This window comes from Neoarius graeffei, chromosome 2, assembly GCF_027579695.1.
Source record: "Neoarius graeffei isolate fNeoGra1 chromosome 2, fNeoGra1.pri, whole genome shotgun sequence".
Taxonomy (NCBI): domain Eukaryota; kingdom Metazoa; phylum Chordata; class Actinopteri; order Siluriformes; family Ariidae; genus Neoarius; species Neoarius graeffei.
This window is the reverse complement of record NC_083570.1, coordinates 34,117,580-34,140,250: the sequence shown is the minus strand read 5'-3', so window position 1 is coordinate 34,140,250 and position 22,671 is coordinate 34,117,580. Positions and strand designations below refer to the sequence as shown.

Genomic DNA, 22,671 nt, shown 5'->3' with positions numbered 1-22,671 from the left:
ATTAGTGCTGAAATAGGTCAATGCTTCTTCTGGACTGGCATCCCATACAAAGTGAATTCTCTTGAGTTCCCAAGATAACACGATGAATATAAATAAAAGAATACCTATCAAATGCTAATTATTTTTTTCTTTATTAAAGTATGAACTATTCTTTTTATTCATTTAGTTCCAGTTGTGGAGAGTCTGCAAAACAAGTTAGTTCCTGTTATTACTTATAACAGTTATAAATCATCAATACCTCACCTGCCTCTCTTTGTTTCCTCTCTTAAGTGAAAAGATACAGTTTGTCGTGTTACTGAGAAAACACAAAGCCTCAGTCCTAAAGAATTTCCCATGACAGAAAACTCCAAGTTACAGCTTTATGATGGTTACAAAGCACTGACACTGGAGGCTCAGCTCCACATAAACGTCTCTTTACAGAAAACTTCACCATATCAACAATTACAAATGATTTGTTATCCATTTATTTAGTGCCATTCCATGTGTAAATCATTACTATATAAGTGATAACATGAGTGCATTAATAAAAACCCATAAATTTGACATGGTCATTTTTTTTTTTAATTTAAAGCTCGAAAAATCATTGACGGCTAGCCTTCATTTACACTGATGTCCTGCACGTAACATGAAAGCAAATTTGGACTATAAAGCAGACTTCCAGACTTTCACCTAATCATTGACAGCATTCTCTTTACCACACCAAGGTTTTTTTTTTTTAAATAAATACCTGGTACTTAAATTTATTTGACTTTCATGTTTATTACTGGGCGGCACAGTGGTGTAGTGGTTAGCACTGTTGCCTCACAGCAAGAAGGTCCGGGTTCAAGCCCCGTGGCTGGCGAGGGCCTTTCTGTGTGGAGTTTGCATGTTCTCCCCGTGTCCGCGTGGGTTTCCTCCGGGTGCTCCGGTTTCCCCCACAGTCCAAAGACATGCAGGTTAGGTTAACTGGTGACTCTAAATTGACCGTAGGTGTGAATGTGAGTGTGAATGGTTGTCTGTGTCTATGTGTTGGCCCTGTAATGACCTGGCGACTTGTCCAGGGTGTACCCCGCCTTTCGCCCATAGTCAGCTGGGATAGGCTCCAGCTTGCCTGTGACCCTGTAGAACAGGATAAAGCGGCTACAGATAATGAGATGAGATGTTTATTACTATCATAAAGAATATATACTTTCTGTCATGAACCCTCCTTCGCTCTGTGTACTGTGCTGCGCACCTTGTGCAGCCAAGCAGCTCCTTACAGGATTTGTAGTGGTGCACGGCCAGACTTCAGTTCCCATAATGCACCACAGGTCCATGTACATGCCTGGGAGTTGCGTACATCTGTTCCACATACACAGATGATTACAGACTCCAAATATAAGGATGTAATACACGCGCACACTGTAATGCGCAAGTTCCAGTCCATTACTAAGCCTTTGGTTATTTGTGTGTTCTGTTTGGGTTTTTTTTTGCCTACTCTGTGCTGTTTGCTGATCAACCTACCCTAACTGTTTACTTTTTCTGAGCCTGATGATTGTTTTGGATTTGTTTGCCTGTTTTTAATAAACTGCTTTCTTGCACATGCATCCTGACTACCTCACTGTCTCAAACAGCTCGATTATGACAGTTTTGTAGCCTTGTGATGTGATTGCCAAAAATGAAAAGCCTCCTGTAGACATCATGTGTTGCATGAACTTTTGATGCTCATGTGTGCACACTTTGACCTGGTTATCTAGCAGTTGGTGTCAAATTAGGCTAGCAGCTTGAATCATGATGTCACAAAAGAGTATATTTGATTATTTTTCAAAACCGTTACCTCCCTCTAAGCCAGCTAAGTCACTTAATGTACCTGAGAGAGAGACAGAGAGCAGCCCTTCCCACTCAGGAGTACCAGTCTTCCTTCAACATTTCCTGAGGCTACTCAAAAGGCATGTGCACTGTCTTTCAGCCCAACAGAGAACTATGCACTCTGTCTGAAAATTCACCAAGAAAAGCTTCACTCACTCCTGCAAGGCTACCTGGTTCAAAGGCACATTGCTCCCTCAGCCTGGTACATTGCAGAGAATGACAGCATTGTGGTGGAATGTAATTAACTTGAGTACTGTACTTAAAGTACAAATTTGAGGTACTTGTATTTTACTTGCATAAAATAAAGGTACTTAAAAATACAAGTATTAAATGCAACTTTATACTTCTACTCCATGAGGCTATATCACAGAGGCAAATATTCGACTACATTTGTCGAACAGTTTTAGCTACTAGTTACTTTTCAGATAACATTTTTTAATTAGCTGGCAAATTTATTGTCACAAAGATGAAAACAGGGTCGTTTTTCTGAGCTCAAGAAAAGCTGACTTTTTCAAGATACATGGTTCCCAAAGTATATAAATTAAATTATATATCATTAAAATTACCTCAACCTTAAACACCTAGCAGTAAAATGCAACATACACATTAATTAATATAGCAGTGACATTAATCCAAAACCATCATATATAATAGTAAAACATGGACAGGGACAGTTTTACTGCCCAAGTACTTTTACTTTATATACTTTAAGAAAATTGTATTACTTTACATGAAAAAAAAAGTTTGCTGATAATATTCACAAACTTTTGGATAAGTAAGGGTTTTAATGAAGGCCTTTTACTTGTAGTGCAGTATTTTCATAGTGTGGTATTAGTCCTTTTCTTAAGTAAAATACCTGAACATTTCTTACACAAATGGTGCAGATCAGCTGTCAAGAGTAAGTTGGAAAGAGAAACTATGGGTGGTAAAAGAGAGCAACTGGACTTGCTTGAAGATTCTTGAAGACGTTTCACGTCTCATCCGAAAGGCTTCTTCAGTTCTGTCTGACTGGTAGGGAGTATCAGGTATTTATCCTCTCATGGATGAAAAGCTCATCTAAGGTGTCGTTGAGTCATCCTGTTGGTGTGGGTCACTGGGGGCTGAATGTGAATGGCCTCGAGAGTCGTTAGGGTGATCAATGGATTGCCCGTTAAGGTGATCAATGGAATGCTGATTCTCTCTGTCCTCCTGTGAGCCACTGAAAACAGCTGGGTTTTGGTGTGCATTCAGTTGTCTGGGAAGTGTGCCAAGGACTGCATTGTAGGTGGCTGATAAATTATGTCTTAGACCCCCACCTCTGTTCAGTGGTGGCCATTCCAGGTTGACAAAAATGGCTTCTTTAACTCCTCGCTCATACCAACGATCCTCTCTGGCTAAAATGCGTACATTGGAATCCTGAAATGAGTGTCCTTTGTTGTTAAGATGAAGGTAGACAGCAGAGTCCTGGCCTGAGGAACTGGCTCTCCTGTGTTGAGCCATACGCCTGTGAAGCGGTTGCTTGGTTTCACCAATATACGAGTCCGTGCATTGCTCACTGCACTGAATTGCATACACCACATTGTCCTGTTTGTGTCTGGGTATTCTGTCCTTAGGGTGGACCAATTTCTGCTTCAGGGTGTTACTGGGTCTGAAATGTACCGGAATGTTGTGTTTGTAGAAGATCCTCCTGAGTTTCTCAGATAGACCAGAAATGTAGGGAATGGCAATGTTCTTGCGTTTGTTCCTGTTATCCTCCTTGTCCGTTATGTTCCTTTTCCTGCTCTTGAAGAAAGACCAGTTGGGATACCCACAGTTCTGAAGTGCTTTCCTGATGTGATTCTGCTCCTTCTCTTTTCCCTCTACCATTGTAGGGATGTTCTGAGCCCTGTGTTGCAAGGTCCTAATGACCCCCAATTTGTGTTCCAGTGGGTGGTGAGAATCGAAGAGTAGGTACTGGTCCGTGTGTGTGGGTTTCCGGTAGACCTCGATGCTTAGGCTTCTGTCTTGTCTAATGTGTACATCACAATCCAAGAAGGCTAGATTATTCCCACTTACGTCCTCCCAAGTGAAATTGATGTTGATATCCACTGCATTGATGTGTTTAGAGAAGGCTTCCACTTCATGGGCTTTGATTTTAACCCAGGTGTCATCCACATATCTGAACCAGTGGCTGGGAGCAACTCCTGAAAAAGTGGTCAAAGCTTTATGTTCCACTTCCTCCATGTAAAGATTGGCCACAATAGGGGACACCAGTGAGCCCATGGCACATCCATGCTTCTGTCTGTAGAAACTTTCATTAAACTGGAAATAAGTGGTAGTCAGGCAGAGGTCAAGCAGGGTGCAAATCTGGTCCATGGTGAGGTTCGTTCTATCCAGTAAGGTGTTGTCTTGAAGGAGTTGTTTTCTAACAGATTCAACTGCTTCTGTGGTGGGAATGCAGGTGGGTTTGGAATGCAGACATTTCCTCTCTGTACTACAGATTGTACCCTGGGGAAGCCATTTCTCTCATATACGGACTCCCCAAGATTCACAAGGAAGGAGCTCCACTCAGACCTATCATCAGCAGTATAAACTCTGTCACCTATAACATTGCCAAACACCTAGCCACCATCCTGGCTCCTCTTGTTGGGAATACGCTACATCACGTCAAAAACTCCCAAGATTTTGCTACTAAAGTTGCAGACCTCAAACTAGACTTAGATGAAACCATGGTTTCTTATGATGTCACTTCTCTTTTCACCTGCATTCCCACCACAGAAGCAGTTGAATCTGTTAGAAAATGACTCCTTCAAGACAACACCTTACTGGATAGAACGAACCTCACCACGGACCAGATTTGCACCCTGCTTGACCTCTGCCTGACTACCACTTATTTCCAGTTTAATGAAAGTTTCTACAGACAGAAGCATGGATGTGCCATGGGCTCACCGGTGTCCCCTATTGTGGCCAATCTTTACATGGAGGAAGTGGAACATAAAGCTTTGACCACTTTTTCAGGAGTTGCTCCCAGCCACTGGTTCAGATACGTGGATGACACCTGGGTTAAAATCAAAGCCCATGAAGTGGAAGCCTTCTCTAAACACATCAATGCAGTGGATATCAACATCAATTTCACTCGGGAGGATGTAAGTGGGAATAATCTAGTCTTCTTGGATTGTGATGTACACATTAGACAAGACAGAAGCCTTAGCATCGAGGTCTACCGGAAACCCACACACACGGACCAGTACCTACTCTTCGATTCTCACCACCCACTGGAACACAAATTGGGGGTCATTAGGACCTTGCAACACAGGGCTCAGAACATCCCTACAACGGTAGAGGGAAAAGAGAAGGAGCAGAATCACATCAGGAAAGCACTTCAGAACTGTGGGTATCCCAACTGGTCTTTCTTCAAGAGCAGGAAAAGGAACATAACAGACAAGGAGGATAACAGGAACAAATGCAAGAACATTGTCATTCCCTACATTTCTGGTCTATCTGAGAAACTCAGGAGGATCTTCTACAAACACAACATTCTGGTACGTTTCAGATCCAGTAACACCCTGAAGCAGAAATTGGTCCACCCTAAGGACAGAATACCCAGACACAAACAGGACAATGTGGTGTATGCAATTCAGTGCAGTGAGCAATGCACGGACTCGTATATTGGTGAAACCAAGCAACCGCTTCACAGGCGTATGGCTCAACACAGGAGAGCCAGTTCCTCAGGCCAGGACTCTGCTGTCTACCTTCATCTTAACAACAAAGGACACTCATTTCAGGATTCCAATGTATGCATTTTAGCCAGAGAGGATCGTTGGTATGAGCGAGGAGTTAAAGAAGCCATTTTTGTCAACCTGGAACGGCCATCACTGAACAGAGGTGGGGGTCTAAGACATAATTTATCAGCCACCTACAATGCAGTCCTTGGCACACTTCCCAGACAACTGAATGCACACCAAAACCCAGCTGTTTTCAGTGGCTCACAGGAGGACAGAGAGAATCAGCATTCCATTGATCACCTTAACGGGCAATCCATTGATCACCCTAACGACTCTCGAGGCCATTCACATTCAGCCCCCAGTGACCCACACCAACAGGATGACTCAACGACACCTTAGATGAGCTTTTCATCCATGAGAGGATAAATACCTGATACTCCCTACCAGTCAGACAGAACTGAAGAAGCCTTTCGGATGAGACGTGAAACGTCTTCAAGAATCTTCAAGCAAGTCCAGTTGCTCTCTTTTACCACCCATAGTTACTATGACCTGGATGACTGAGAATATTCACAAACTTGGAAAGAGAAAGAATTCATACTTCTCAAGTCATTGATTTTTGAAATTCAAGCTCATTAATAGCTCAGTCTAATCAGCAATGTTGTGTTAGACGGCACTGTCCAGGGTGGGCACCACAAAAGAACTGATAACAATGTGACGGATGAAGCAGTACATGCCCCATACACCCCACCCCCCATTTACAACACCCACTCCAAGAAAAAAGTTCCAATGTCCCTGCATCCAATCAAATGAAAATGCATTGGTCTTTTACGAACAAGTTACACTTACATCTACACAAACAAAAATGCTAAGTGTACTAATAATAGGTGATGCGTGTTCCTCTGAAATCCTTCACCACACACTGACCTGTCTCTCTAGATGGATATTTCTCTCAGTGGAGATCTGTGAGTTAAGGCTCTTCTTCTTCAGCTCAGCCAGCTGCTCTTTCAAACTGCTTACTGCAAAACACAGAGTGTTAGCTGAACTAATTCTTTATAGGTGTATAAAAACACGACGCAAATGGGTATGACTGCAAGCAAATGAACATCAGCTAATACAGGGTGTTTCGAAAAAATTGATATAATTTCACAATCTAATAACTTTGCCTCTTTAATACTCTGCCACTTTTCATCTATAGTCTTTTCCTCAGCCTGTTGTTGTAGAGGCAGTAACATCAACATGCCAAGAAGTGCTGGGTTACAAGAAGCAGGGACATAAAGAATGGATCTCAGCGGAGACGTTAAAAAACATACAGGAGAGGAAAAGGAAGAAAGCAGATATGAACAACAGCCGCACGCATGCTAGGAAAGTTAAGACCAAAGAAGAATATACAAAAGCAAACAATAGTTAAGAAGGGTTTAAGAGCAGACAAGAGAAGATATATGGAAACCCTGGCATCCGAGGCAGAAGACGAAGCCCAAAAGGGCAACATGAGGGAGCTGTATGCCAACTTCAAAAAGCTCTCAGGTAAATTTAACCAACCAGAGAGGCCAGTGAAGGACAGAGATGGGAAAAGTATTCCAGGGCTAGAACAACAAAAGAGGAGATGGGTAGAGCATTTTGAGGAACTCTTGAATAGGCCTTCTCCACCAAACCCAATAAATATCCAGCCAGCCAGCTGTGATCTCCCTATTGCTTGTGACATTCCATCAAAGGAAGAAATGTATAAGGCCATCAAGCAACTGAGAAGCGGGAAGTCCGCTGGACCTGATGGTATTCCTGCAGAAGTTTTGAAGGCAGACGAAGTGACCATTGTGGACATGCTCCATCCCCTTTTCCAAAATATATGGGAGGAGGAGGATATTCCATTAGAATGGAAGGAGGGCCACCTGATCAAGCTCCCAAAGAAGGGGGACCTTAGCTCCTGCTCCAACTACAGAGGGATAACATTGCTCTCAACCCCAGCCAAAATCTTCAACAGAGTCCTCCTAAACAGGATGAAAGAAATGGTCGACCCACATCTCCGAGAACAACAAGCAGGATTTAGGAAGAACAGATCCTGCACAGACCAAATAACAACATTAAGGATTATCCTGGAGCAATCCTTGGAGTGGAACTCACCTCTGTATGTAAATTTTATTGATTACGAGAAGGCATTTGACAGTGTAGATAGACAGACTATCTGGAGACTACTGAGGCACTATGGGGTGCCAGAAAAGATAACCAACATCATCAGGAACTCATATGAGGGAATGACCTGCAGAGTGGTTCATGGCCAACATCTCACAGAAGCCTTTCATGTAAGGACAGGAGTTAGACAAGGATGCCTATTATCACCCTTTCTTTTCCTGTTGGCGATAGACTGGGTAATGAAGACATCAACTGCCCAAAAGAGGAATGGCATCCAATGGACACCTTGGTCGCAACTGGAAGACCTTGACTTTGCTGATGACCTGGTACTTCTTTCTCACACCCATCAACAAATGCAGGAGAAAACCACAACCATAGCAACTTACTCAGCACGTCTTGGCCTCATTATACACAAAGGGAAGAGCAAGATCCTTAAAGTAAACAATAACAACACAACCCCAATCAGGATAGAGGGAGAAGTAATAGAGGAAATGGAGAGTTTCACCTATCTTGGAAGCGTAGTGGACAAAATGGGTGGGACTGATGCTGATGTAAAGGTACGGATTGGAAAGGCAAGGGCAGCTTTCCACCAGCTGAGGAATGTCTGGCGATCGTCGGAATTGCCACGCAACATCAAAATCAGGATGTTTAACTCCTATAAAGCCTATACTTCTGTATGGCGCAGAGACCTGGAGGACAACGGCCAACACCATGAATAAAATCCAGGCCTTCATCAATACCTGCCTCAGGCGGATCCTAAGAGTATACTGGCCAAATACCATCAATAACCTGGAGCTGTGGTGCCAAACAGGACAACAGCCTGTAGAAGAAGAGATCCTCCAAAGAAGATGGAAGTGGGTTGGCCATACCCTTCGCAAACCTGCATCAAACACCGCAAGACAGGCCCTTTTCTGGAACCCACAAGGGAGAAGGAAGAGGGGCAGGCCAAGAAACAGCTGGCGCCGTGAACTAGATGCAGATGTGAAGAGGTCTGGCTATACATGGGGATAACTGGAAAAGATCGCCCAGGATCGCGATGACTGGAGAGCACTTGTTCGTGGCCTATGCCCAAAATTGGGCGGTAGGCGTAAGTAAGTAAGTAAGTAATAACTTTGCCAATTCTCGTTCAATTGGCCTAAAATTTTAACAGCTTGTGTGGAAACAGGTAAAAATGTTATGTTTAATGTTTTTTGTTGTTATCTTTTTAGGTATAGAAGTGCCATTCATTTTTCAACAGGACAGGGCTCCACCTCACTGGAAGCTCACTGTGCGGGCTTATCTCAATGAGTATCTGCCAGGGAGATGGATCAGGCATGCTGGTGATAAAATGTGTTGTTGAAATGGCTACCATGTTCACCTGAACTGACATCTTGTAATTTTTTTTCTCTGGGGCTATGTGAAGGGACTGGTCTATGTCCCTCCTCTTCCTGCAAACCTAGAGGAACTCAAACAGAGAATCAATGCCGCACTGGAGACTGTTACCAAAGACATGCTGCAGCCTGTTTGGCAAGAGCTCGACTATCGACTTGACGTGTGCCATATCTCAGGCGGCGCATATTGAAAATTTGTGAAATCGTTCATGGAATTCACATACCTTGCAATTTCTCATTCAAATTTTGAGGAATAAATCTTATATTGCTCAACATTAAGCCTGTTCAGTTTCATTTGCCTAGACTATGTAGTTTCTGGGATATTTACATCTTAAATAATATCAAATTTTTTTGAAACACCCTGTATTATTCTCACCATGACTAAGAACAAGCAAATAGTTTGATGGTCAAAACAGTCTGTAAACAGTTGGGTCAGTGTTCAGGGATGGAAATATTTAGCATATCAGCAGCAGTGCTTTGTGTTTAATGCTCAAGTGACAGTAATGAGCATTAAATTATAGTCAGATGTTCAACAAAGAAGGGGTAGTGTTCCTTGAACGCTTTCTGAAGTGTACTGACCTTCGTTTTCTAAGCCACGTTTTCGCTCTGTCTCGAGTTCAGCCTTCCTCAGGTTTTCTGTGTTCTGGTGCTGCAGCAGGGCTTTCTCTCTCTCCAGTTTCCTCAAGGAATCCTCTGCTCTGTGCCTCACACTCATCTATACAAACAGTGAAAAACAAAAAAATGAGAAGAGAAAACATTACTTTTCAGTAGAAATTCAATACAAATGACAAGGCAGATTTAATTAGTTCAGACTGGTAAAAACCTTTAAAAAGTACAGAACCAGTAATTTAGATGCTTGTAGTCAGGCCCAAATGATACCAAAAATCAGCTGTGTCTAACACAGGTAGATAAAAACACATCAGTTGAGACCAATTCCAATCTGGTTTCACTGACAGTTCCATTTATAGCATTCAAAATAGAGTTATAAACAAAGAGCTTCTGGCATTCCTCAGTCAACTGACACTTCCTGATCATGAGAGAGCACTAAAATCCACAACAGTAAACACCACAACACAGATTTGGCCTTGTGTTGTAAATGCTGTACAATAATCATTCAAATGCAAGCTCAATAAATTACTTAAAATATTAAACACACACTGCTCATCAAATTAACTTTTAGGTGTAATTGTGCCTTCAAATCATTCAAATAATTTGACTTAATACAATCCATAACTCTTTGTTTTACTACTGTTTTCATATGTACACTCGTGACTGCACATTTGTTATAAAGTAATTTAAATGTCATGTGCAGTCATGAATTTGTAGTCTCTCTACTTCATATGGGCACAATCCAGTAAACCAAACATTTGACTAAAATACAAATTATAGGAAATATTTAGGGGAATAAAACACTTCAGGACATGCTGTGATAGAATTTTTTTTTTTTTTCAGGGTGACACTGGAATCATATCATATTACACCGTTGTGTCTTTCATTATTTTTCAACAATAATATGGTCTGTCATGTTTCATTCCAAGGTGTTTCATTCGCAAGTTGTTTTATTCCTCTTACAAGTTGCACAAGTTACTTCCCAGTGATTACTTTTGTTATTTATTACAGAAGAACCTCATACAATTTACCCATTTGTAGTCACATTTTATATTGTGAGATGTCTACAAAACAAGTTAGTAACTGAAACACTGCTAAACACCTCTGTTCTTAAGCACTGACACTGATAACTCCTAACATAAATGTTAAACAGCTCATCACAGAAAACTTCTCCATTTGCTTGCTTGTCCTCTATGTTCTATGTAAATTAAATTTAGTCATGGGAAAATTACAGTTACAGTGGTGCTTGAAAGTTTGTGAACCCTTTAGAATTTTCTATATTTCTGCCTAAATATGACCTAAAGCATCATCAGATTTTCACACAAGTCCTAAAAGTAGATAAAGAGAACCCAGTTAAACAAATGAGACAAAAATATTATACTTGGTCTTTTATTTATTGAGGAAAATGATCCAATATTACATATCTGTGAGTGGCAAAAGTATGTGAACCTTTGCTTTCAGTATCTGGTGTGACCCCCTTGTGCAGCAATAACCGCAACTAAGGCCCAATCCCAATTCTAATTTCTACCCCTCCCCCTCCCCCTCCCCCTTCCCCTTGGCCCTTCCCCTTGAAACTGAGCTACAAGGGATAGGGCTTGAAATTCAACCCCTACGTATTGGGATAGCCCTTCAACGATCGCATACGTCATCGCGTACCTCCGTCAGCGTTTACGTTAGCAAAACGCAAACAAATGCGTCATTGGCTGCGACCAGCCGCTACAGTCAGAGCCAGAAATCTCTGCTGGCAGGGTGTGATTTGTTAACTAACACCACTGAATGGGATATCTTTGGCGCTTCGTGCACCACATCCGACAGAATGAGGTGTCAGAACACTCATGTAAACAATAAAAGCGAGAATAACAGAACAAAACGTACGCAGTCAAGCAACCGAAAACAATACTCACTCCCAAAGCTTTTTAGCAGCAGCTTGGATTTCAGAAATCGCTGCTCATTCTCAGCTCGAAAGCGAATCAAGCGGCGTGTTTCCTCTGGATAACAACTTAAAACACGTAAATAATGGAGAAAATACATTTATGACAATCTTTCGTCGCGGGAACTGCCATCTTTCTGAAATCCGCATGAAATCTCGCTAAAATCCGCATGGCATTGTGGGAAATCACTCAAACCCCTTCGTTCGGAGTCAGCTCCAGGAAAATCTCCGTTTGGAGGGGTACAGAAGCCCTACCCCTTCCCCTACCCCTCCGCGTTAACTGGGATTGGGATACCCCTACCCCTTCACGTGAACGCGCAAAATGGAGGGGAAGGGCCAAGGGGTTGGTCCAAGGGGTGAAATGGGATTCGGCCTAAATGTTTCCGGTAACTGTTGATCAGTCCTGCACACCGGCTTGGAGGAATTTTAGCCCGTTCCTCCATACAGAACAGCTTCAGCTCTGGGATGTTGGTGGGTTTCCTCACATGAACTGCTCACTTCAGGTCCTTCCACAACATTTCGATTGGATTAAGGTCAGGACTTTGACTTGGCCATTCCAAAACATTAACTTTATTCTTCTTTAACCATTCTTTGGTAGAACAACTTGTGTGCTTAGGGTCATCGTCTTGCTGCATGACCCACCTTCTCTTGAGATTCAGTTCATGGACAGATGTCCTGACATTTTCCTTTAGAATTTGCTGGTATGATTCAGAATTCATTGTTCCATCAATGATGGCAAGCCGTCCTGGCCCAGATGCAGCAAAACAGGCCCAAACCATGATACTACCACCACCATGTTTCACAGATGGGATAAGGTTCTTATGCTGGAATGCAGTGTTTTCCTTTCTCCAAACATAACGCTGCTCATTTAAACCAAAAAGTTCTATTTTGGTCTCATCCGTCCACAAAACATTTTTCCAATAGCCTTCTGGCTTGTCCACGTGGTCTTTAGCAAACTGCAGACAAGCAGCAATGTTCTTTTGGGAGAGCAGGGGCTTTCTCCTTGCAACCCTGCCATGCACACCATTGTTGTTCAGTGTTCTCCTGATGGTGGACTCATGAACATTAACATTAGCCAATGTGAGAGAGGTCTTCAGTTGCTTAGAAGTTACCCTGGGGTCCTTTGTGACCTCGCCGACTATTACATGCCTTGCTCTTGGAGTGATCTTTGTTGGTTGACCACTCCTGGGGAGGGTAACAATGATCTTGAATTTCCTCCATTTGTACACAATCTGTCTGACTGTGGATTGGTGGAGTCCAAACTCTTTAGAGATGGTTTTGTAACCTTTTCCAGCCTGATGAGTATCAACAATGCTTTTTCTGAGGTCCTCAGAAATCTCCTTTGTTCATGCCATGATACACTTCCACAAACGTGTTGTGAAGATCAGACTTTGATAGAGCTCTGTTCTTTGAATAAAACAGGATAACCACCAGTGTTGGGTAAGTTACTTTAAAAATGTAATTCGTTACAGTTACAAGTTACCTTGTTTAAAATGTAATTGTAGTGTAACTTTTTCAATTACTTTTAAAAAGTAATGTAACTAGTTACTTTTGGATTACTTTTTAATTACTTTAAGGTTTTAATGAATATTGACCCATGTTCACCATTTAATTTTTGAAAACCGACAGTGTGAACCTTAAAGCAGTACTAAGCTGAGAGGGAATTGCTGACAAGCAATCACAGGAGGTCCATAAGAGATGCTTGCACCATGCATGTGATTCTCAGACTCCTGTCATAGGGGCCATACTCTTCTGTTCCTCCCCTAGGCTCTACCGTTTTCACAGTTTGCAGACTACACAAGCAGGTTCAGAAACCACTTCTTTCCCACAGCGGTCACCTTATTGAACTCTTCCCAAAGACCAGTCTTTCATTCCCCTCTATCCACACCTTACCATCCATATAGTGTTCCTCTTCAATTCACATCTGTATAGCCCTATCTACAGTGGTATAGGATTACCTGTATAATGATTCCATCTGTATTCATCACATTTATTTATACCATGCTATTTTTCATTGCCCTGTGCATTGTACTGCCATAACTACATTGTACATACTCTGCGCATACATGCTCTGCACATATAACCATCTTTACTTACACTAGCTGTAAATAATGGCATTTTGTCTCTAAATACTGCATTATGTGCAGTCTGCACGTGTTGCACTTGATTAGATGCCAAACTGCATTTCATTACTTCATACATGTGCAATGACAATGAAGTGTTCTACTTTAATCTAGTAATAAATAACCAAAGTGAGACTTTTACATCACATTTTATTTTTCTTGTTTTTCTCTTTGCTTGTAAAATGAAACATGGCACAATACAGCCCATCAAGAATTAAGACTGACGATGGGTAGTCAGTCATTGAACATTTAAGAGTCAATGGAATGTTGATTACAAAAAAATACAATAAACAAATTCAAGTGAATGGTAGTAGCCTAGCATGTAGCTAACTAGGGAAACGACATGTGTGCTTAACCGTTGTTGTGATATATGACAGTGAATCAATCGTACATCATTATATTATGTTGCCCACTGGGATTAATAACAACGATGGTATGTAGGTGGGTGTCAGTTGTTCTAGAGCTGGTAGTTCAACATATTTCGTCAGCATAGCCTACCTTGCTGTTAATGTGCTTACAACCTCAAAATGAATGCCTTCTGATCGGAAATAAACCAGTGAGTTGCACTTACCTCTAAATGTTTCCTTAGGTTCTGGGGCGGACCGTAGGGGGGGCTGAGAGGGTGAACCGCCCCCGGCGAGGGCCCGGAGATAAGCCCGATATATCGCTTACACTCAGTCCTTCGAGATTACATTCGTCGTGCTCATGCCCAGGCCCGTGTGAGGGCCCGGGGAGTTATCTGATGCACCCCTTAAAATCATTGCAATGTGTTGCAAATAGTCAAGCGCGCGAGCGTGTACAATGTTGTAAGATAATGTATGTTGCCGAAGCTCAGGGGTTGTGTTAGGGCTTATAGCTTGACACAGTCAGGGTGAGTTATGCCTCATAGTTGCTAAAAACTGAACTCAAGATTCACTCAAGATTTAACAGCTGTAAAATATAGAATAAAATGTTTTGTATAACTGTCCTGCTTTTCACTCTCACGTTTTGCTTTACAGCGTGCAAATTTAATAAGATATTGTCTCCAAGTGTATTTTGGGTAAAATCGTCATCACTCTCCACAACGTCATCAGTCACTTGTCAACAGAGTTGGTTATGCTACAAGCATTTTTACTACGATAGTTAACAAGAGTTCATATAAACATAAAAGTGGAGCGGCGAAGCGAAAAGAAAGGGAAAAAAGGGAGCAGGGAAAGGCTAAATTACTTAAACTGGACACATATTTAGTTCGTCCTCATGGTCATGGAAATGAACCCGACAATGTTGGCAGCAATTCAGGCCCACCAATACTGCTAGCAGGGAGCCAGACTGACAGGTAGCCTAGAATTTCAAACAATCAGACGATGTTAGCTTTAATGTGCTTATAACGTTGGCTTTAATCTGGTTAGCCCAGTCCCTTAGAGCTTATACGCCACCATTTTTCCTTTCTGAATTATATAGGCTACTTTCCTGATATTAGACGAGTTGCTACATTCATCCACTTTTTTCTCTCTCCGCTGTATAGTGATGTTAGGGACTCAGCAGTTGCGAGCTGCTCCAGGGTAGAGCCAGACCTGGTGCTTGACAGCCCCCCTCCCCACCCGCGCTGGACACTGGAAATGAAAGCAGCCGGTCTCCTCACACTACAGCTGACACGCAGACTGTGGATGGTGAAAACCCTCCTCTAGAGTGTTTTCCGACTGATCGGGCCAATTTTGCTGAAAACATGCACCGCCCTCCTTTTATTTCTGACTCTTCCTGTCACCGTTGCAACCTCTGAGCGCTCATTCGTATGCCCTTCAAATAATGTGCGCAGTATAGGCTATTGATGTTTTATTATGAGCCATGTACAGTATCCTAATGTTTTTTGTTTCTGAGTTACATGTTCGTTTGAAGGACTTGATGTACTAAATAACATAGTTGCACCCGGTAGTGTTGAAATTGGTAAACACCGCAGTTGCGGACATTTTGTAGCCTAAAATGATATGATAAGCTTTAATAAAGGGCCCGGTCATTTGCCCCGCCCCCGGCCCGGCTCTGACTTGTTCCGCCACTGCTTAGGTTTGACATAGACTGCTTCGACGTGGACAACTTCTTGATGGCCGGCAAACACTGCTTGCATTGGACAGTTAAATTTGAGCCATTTTCAGTGATGTAGATGAAATGCTTCTTAAATTTCCAATGCTTGAAGGTGTCTGACATGACTACTGCTTGAGCTGAACTGAACCGAACCGCGCGCTTCTTGCTGCTCTAGTGCTCAAGCACAGAAACAGAGTGGCGCTGCTGCTGGCAAACATTTTAGGAAAACCCAGGACAGACAAGGAGCCGTGGCGGGAAACAGCAAAATTATGCGCAAAGCAATAAAAATATCCTTGCTCATGTCGCAAAGGTTTTTGTTTTTCAAATGTAACTAAAATTGTAATTCTCAATATTTCCATAAGTAACTGTAACTGAATTACATATTTTCCTGTTGTAACTGTAACGAATTACAGTTACACTTTTTTTGTAATTAAATTACGTAACGTCGTTACATGTAATTCGTTACTCCCCAACACTGATAACCACTCACACCTGATTGTCATCCCATTGATTGAAAACACCTGACTCTAATTTCACCTTCAAATCAACTGCTAATCCTAGAGGTTCACATACTTTTGCCACTCACAGATATGTAATATTGGATCATTTTCTTCAATAAATAAATGACCAAGTATAATATTTTTGTCTCATTTGTTTAACTGGGTTCTCTTTATCTACTTTTCGGACTTGTGTGAAAATCTGATGATGTTTTAGGTCATATTTATGCAGAAATATAGAAAATTCTAAAGGGTTCACACATGTTCAAGCACCACTGTAGATACAACCCCGATTCCAAAAAAGTTGGGACAAAGTACAAATTGTAAATAAAAATGAAATACAATGATGTGGAAGTTTCAAAATTCCATATTTTATTCAGAATAGAACATAGATGACATATCAAATGTTTAAACTGAGAAAATGTGTCATTTAAAGAGAAAAATTAGGTGATTTTAAATTTCATGACAACAACACATCTCAAAAAAGTTGGGACAAGGCCATGTTTACCACTGTGAGACATCCCCTTTTCTCTTTACAACAGTCTGTAAATGTCTGGGGACTGAGGAGACAAGTTGCTCAAGTTTAGGGATAGGAACGTTAACCCATTCTTGTCTAATGTAGGATTCTAGTTGCTCAACTGTCTTAGGTCTTATTTGTCCTATCTTCCGTTTTATGATGCGCCAAATGTTTTCTATGGGTGAAAGATCTGGACTGCAGGCTGGCCAGTTCAGTACCCGGACCCTTCTTCTATGCAGCCATGATGCTGTAATTGATGCGGTATGTGGTTTGGCATTGTCATGTTGGAAAATGCAAGGTCTTTCCTGAAAGAGACATCGTCTGGATGGGAGCATATGTTGCTCTAGAACCTGGATATACCTTTCAGCATTGATGGTGTCTTTCCAGATGTGTAAGCTGCCCATGCCACACGCACTAATGCAACCCCATACCATCAGAGATGCAGGCTTCTGAACTGAGCGCTGATAACAACTTGGGTCGTCCTTCTCCTCTTTAGTCCGAATAACACGGCGTCCCTGATTTCCATAAAGAACTTCAAATTTTGATTCGTCTGACCACAGAACAGTTTTCCACTTTGCCACAGTCCATTTTAAATGAGTCTTGGTCCAGAGAAGACGTCTGCGCTTCTGGATCATGTTTAGATACGGCTTCTTCTTTGAACTATAGAGTTTTAGCTGGCAACGGCGGATGGCATGGTGAATTGTGTTCACAGATAATGTTCTCTGGAAATATTCCTGAGCCCATTTTGTGATTTCCAATACAGAAGCATGCCTGTATGTAATGCAGTGTCGTCTAAGGGCCCGAAGATCACGGGCACCCAGTATGGTTTTCTGGCCTTGACCCTTACGCACAGAGATTCTTCCAGATTCTCTGAATCTTTTGATGATATTATGCGCTGTAGATGATGATATGTTCAAACTCTTTTCAATTTTACACTGTTGAACTCCTTTCTGATATTGCTCCACTATTTGTCAGCGCAGAATTAGGGGGATTGGTGAGCCTCTTCCCATCTTTTCTTCTGAGAGCTGCTGCCAGTCCAAGATGCTCTTTTTATACCCAGTCATGTTAATGACCTATTGCCAATTGACCTAATGAGTTGCAATTTGGTCCTCCAGCTGTTCCTTTTTTGTACCTTTAACTTTTCCAGCCTCTTATTGCCCCTGTCCCAACTTTTTTGAGATGTGTTGCTGTCATGAAATTTCAAATGAGCCAATATTTGGCATGAAATTTCAAAATGTCTCACTTTCAACATTTGATATGTTGTCTATGTTCTATTGTGAATACAATATCAGTTTTTGAGATTTGTAAATTATTGCATTCCGTTTTTATTTACAATTTGTAATTTGTCCCAACTTTTTTGGAATCGGGGTTGTATTTAGATCAATCTCTCACATGACAGAAAAATTCAGTCACTCCAAAAGGCAGTAAAAAATAGGTAGCTTGTTTGGAACCACTGAACTGAAAAAACTGCTCTAGTTACAGACTTCACATTTCTTTCGGTCGCTGCAATAATGGAGGACAAATGAGTCTATTTAACTGCATATGCCTGTAGAATCCTTCATGATGCCAGAACAAATGAAGGGTTGTAGGATAAATGTGCTGTGGTTATGTTTACGACTATGGATCGTTTATGATGAATAATAGTTTGAGGTTCCTCTTACCTCCTCTTCAAGCTCTTTGGACAGTTTATCGAGTCGCTCGTTTGCACTTCTGTTGAGGTAAAAGTGTAAAAATGAAAGACACATCAACAGATGATTTCATTCACAGTCTAAATGTGTGTGTGTGCGTGCATGCGTGCGCGTGCGTGCATGTGTGTGATGAGCTGTACCTGCATTTGCTTTCTAGTTCATCCTTAGCTTGCATCTCATGTTTGAACTTCTCTTCTAAATTAATCAGTTTCTTTTGCACATCATCAGTCTAAAGAGACAGAAAATTGATAGTGACAAAGAGATAGGATGGAATGTGTTAATTTAAACAAAAGTAATCATCAGGCAGCAGATATGGACATAAATTCAGGTACCCAACAGTGTTGGCTTGAAAGTAATATGGTTAACTTTTATGGTTAACACTCCTGTCTAAGGATCAGAAACCAACCCTCGAACCAACTTATTAATCTGGTTTAAAAAAGAACAAGTTGTATATGTTAATACACTCAATGGCCAAGGGTTTATGGACCATCACATCTAAATGTGATTTTTTCGAACAATGTGCGGTGTATTGTAATGTCTTAGCTCTTTATGTATTTTATTTATTCTTTTTTTGTCACTTTCTCGTTTTCTTTCTTTTGTATGTACAAATAGTTACATACATTTTTATACATGTTCGAAATAAATAAATAAATTCATTCATTCATTCAAATGTGCTTGTTGAACGTCCTATTCCAGATTTATTCCCCCTTAACTGTTATAATAAGCCCCACTCTTCTTGGAAGGCTTTCCACTAGATTCTGGGGTGTGGTTGTGGGGATTTTGTTAGGCTTTGTGACTATCTTGGCCTCTAGAGGCCGCTATTGTATCTTTGTCATGTCATGTTTGTTTTGACAGCTAGGTGGTTTGTGTTTGTTTTGACAGCCATGTGCTTCTCTGTTTTGATGGTCATGTGCCTTGTTAACTGTCCCGCCCATTCTTAATTGCCAATTTTGACCTGGTCATGTGTTCAATTACTTTGGGTATTTATACTACCCCATTTTGTGTTTCTAGTCACTGAGTCTTTTGTGCTGTTTGATGGTGAGTCACCTTTTGTACTGCGTACCTTTGCCTGTTGACTTTTGTTTTTGGAATACTGCTCTTTTGGGACATTTGGACTATTTTTTGTTAACTTGGAACTTTGCCATTTTTTTGTATCTTCTGAGCATTTGGATTTTTGCTTTCTCTTCCTGGGTTTTGGATTTTTGGACTCTTGAAACTTTTGGATGTTTTTCTTGTATCTCCTGTGTGTTGGGATTGACCTGACTGGTAGAAGTTTTACCTTTGTGGATTTTGCTTTATCACAAGCTGTGGATTTTCCTGGACTTCTGAGCTTTGGCAAATAAACTTCACTGAACTTTAGCTTTGGCCTCACTCCTCTGCACTTGAGTCATTCCTCTGCTTAGCCTAGTGGGTGTTTGCTGGGTTACTACACCAGCGACCTGGGATTGATTCCCAGCCCAATCTAACAGAAAAGACTCAGCCATGATGGACTCGGCAGAGGCTTCTTCAGCTGTCTACCCGACATAACTTCAGAAGATAATGGCCGCCTTAACAAGCTTTGAAGCTACCATGGACAAGCACTTGTAAGCCAACAAGAGACCCTTGCTCACCACAATGCACTGCTTCAGCAAATTGGGAATGCCCTTGCACAGCTGACTCCTCTGATCCTACCTCTGCTCCAGCTCCACTGCCTCCTGCCATGCTGCCTCCTTCACCTCATGAACCCCGCCTTCCTGCACCACAGAGGTATGATGGTGAGTGCCGGGAGTTCCTTACCCAGTGTCAACTCACCTTTGAGCTCCAGCCTACCACCTACACTACTGACCGCAGCAAGATTGCATATGTGATAACATTGTTGGCTGATAAGGCATGAGCTTGGGCAACAGCCATCTGGCAGAGACAGGGACCCGAGTGCTCCGATTTCAAGAGGTTTACGGAGGAGATGCTTCGTGTTTTCGATCAGTCGGACATCAGCAAAGATGCAGCCAGGAAGCTCATGTCCATCCGGCAGGGAGGAAGTGTCGCAGACTATGCCATCTCGTTCCGGACGCTCACAGCAATCAGTGGATGGAATGAGACTGCCCTGGCTTCAGCTTTCCACCATGGTCTGTCTGACTCCACCAAAGACAGTCTGGCCTTGATAGGTTGCCCAAGTGACCTTGAAACTCTGATCTCACATGCCATTCACCTTGATAACAGGATTAGAGAGCGTAGCCAAGACCTGAGCTTCCCTTACCTCACTGCTTCAACCTGGAGTCCGTCCACCTCCTCCAGTGTTCGTCCGGAGCCCATGCAAGTTTGCCGTACTCGTCTCTCCGCATCTGAGAGGGAGCACAGAAGGAGGGACAAGTGCTGCATCTACTGTGGCAAGCCTGGCCATTTCCGAGCATCATGTCCTGAGCTCTTGGGAAAAGGACCGTCCCATCCAGCCGAGGGAGGGTTGTGACAGGGACTACCCTCTCTCCCAAACTTCCTGGCCAAGGAGTCTACATCCCTGTCTCCATCTCCTGGGGTGAGTCCGTCCACTCTTGCCAAGCAGTGTTAGACTCCAGGGCTGCTGGAAATTTTATGGATGTTCACTTTGCCTGAAGAATCAATGTCCCTACTGTACCCCTTGAAGCTCCGTTGTCTGTGTCTGCTCTGGATGGCCAAGCTTTAGGTGATGGAAGAATCACCCAAGTAACTTCTCCAGTTCTTCTCCAGTCTCCAGGTCACAGAGAAGAAATATCCCTGCACCTGATTCATTCACCAGAGTTCCCAGTGATTCTAGGCTTTCCTTGGCTCACCCGCCACAACCCTTGCATAGACTGGGTAACAAGCCAGGTTGTGGAATGGGGCCCTACATGCCATGCCTCTTGTCTGCTCTCTAGTTCTCCTATGTCTCCTGCCAAGCCCCCTGATCTCACCGAGTTATCTCAAGTTCCCACAGAGTACTGGGATTTGAAGGAGGTTTTTAGTGTAGAGTAGGGCCACCACTCTTCCTCCTCACTGTGCCTATGACTGTGCCATAGACTTGCTCCCCAGTGCTACCCCTCCTCGGGGCAGGCTGTTTTTCCTTTCTCAGCCAGAATGCAAGGCCATGGATGAATACATCAAGGATGCCCTGGCCTCTGGATTCATCCGCCCCTCCACCTCACCTGCTGGTGCAGGCTTCTTCTTTGTCAGCAAGAAGGATGGGGGATTGTGACCGTGTATTGACTACAGGGGCCTGAATAACATCACAGTGCGCAACCGCTATCCCCTTCCGCTGATGTCCACAGCATTCGACCTGCTCCACGGTGCTACAGTCTTCACTAAGTTGGATTTACGGAATGCATACCACCTCATTCGTATCTGTCAGGAAAATGAATGGAAGACTGCCTTTAACACCCCATCAGGACACAAGAGTACCAAGTGATGCCCTTTGGACTTACCAATGCACCAGCAGTCTTTCAGGGCCTTATCAATGATGTCCTGAGGGATATGATCAACAAATATGCTTTTGTTTACCTCGACGACATTTTAATATTCTCCAAGTCCTTGCATGAGCACCGCCACCATGTCTGTCAGGTTCTTCAAAGGCTGCTGAAAAACAATCTGTTTCTGAAAGCCCAGAAATGTGAATTTCATGTCCCAGAGGTCTCCTTTCTGGGCTTCATTGTATGGACAGGACAACTTCAGATGGATCCAGCCAAGACCCTGGCCATCTGGGACTAGCCCACTCCCGAGTCCGTTAAAGGAGTTCAGCGGTTTTTAGGATTTGCTAACTTCTACCACAAGTTTGTCAGAAACTTCAGTTCAGTAGCAGCGCCCATATCTGACCTCACCAAAAGGACAGGGGGGTCTTTTGTCTGGTCTCCTCAGGCAGAGAAGGCTTTCAAGGACCTCAAGCACCGCTTCTGTACTGCACCCATTCTGGTCCTCCCTGACACATCGCAACCCTTCATTGTCGAGGTGGACGCTTCGGACAGTGGCGTCGGCACTATCCTCTTTCAACTCTCGGATGGAAGGTTGCACCCCTGCGAATACTTCTCCCATCACCTGAGTCCTGCGGAGTCCCATTATGATGTGGGGGATCAAAAACTGCTTGCTGTCAAACTGGCCCTTAAGGAGTGGAGGCACTGGCTGGAGGGAGCTCAACATCCATTCCTGGTTTGGACGGACCACAAAAATCTGGAGTACCTCCAGCAAGCCAAGAGACTTAATCCACGATAGGCTAGGTGGGCCTTGTTCTTCAGTCGGTTTGATTTCACCCTGTCGTAC

The 22,671-nt window shown here is 42.7% G+C and overlaps 1 protein-coding gene across 3 annotated transcripts in view; it reads right to left on the bottom strand.

Moving 5' to 3' along the window:
• The window catches only part of LOC132881548 (rho-associated protein kinase 2-like), a 240,113-nt gene that overhangs the window by 140,127 nt on the left and 77,315 nt on the right, over positions 1-22,671 (bottom strand). For all 3 annotated transcript variants that reach the window (XM_060914115.1, XM_060914116.1, XM_060914117.1), the window contains exons 11-14: positions 18,570-18,658; positions 18,403-18,451; positions 9,587-9,722; positions 6,435-6,526 (exon numbers count right to left, since the gene is read on the bottom strand). In XM_060914115.1, coding sequence (XP_060770098.1) covers positions 6,435-6,526; positions 9,587-9,722; positions 18,403-18,451; positions 18,570-18,658 — 366 coding nt within the window. The remainder of the gene's footprint in view (positions 1-6,434; positions 6,527-9,586; positions 9,723-18,402; positions 18,452-18,569; positions 18,659-22,671) is intronic.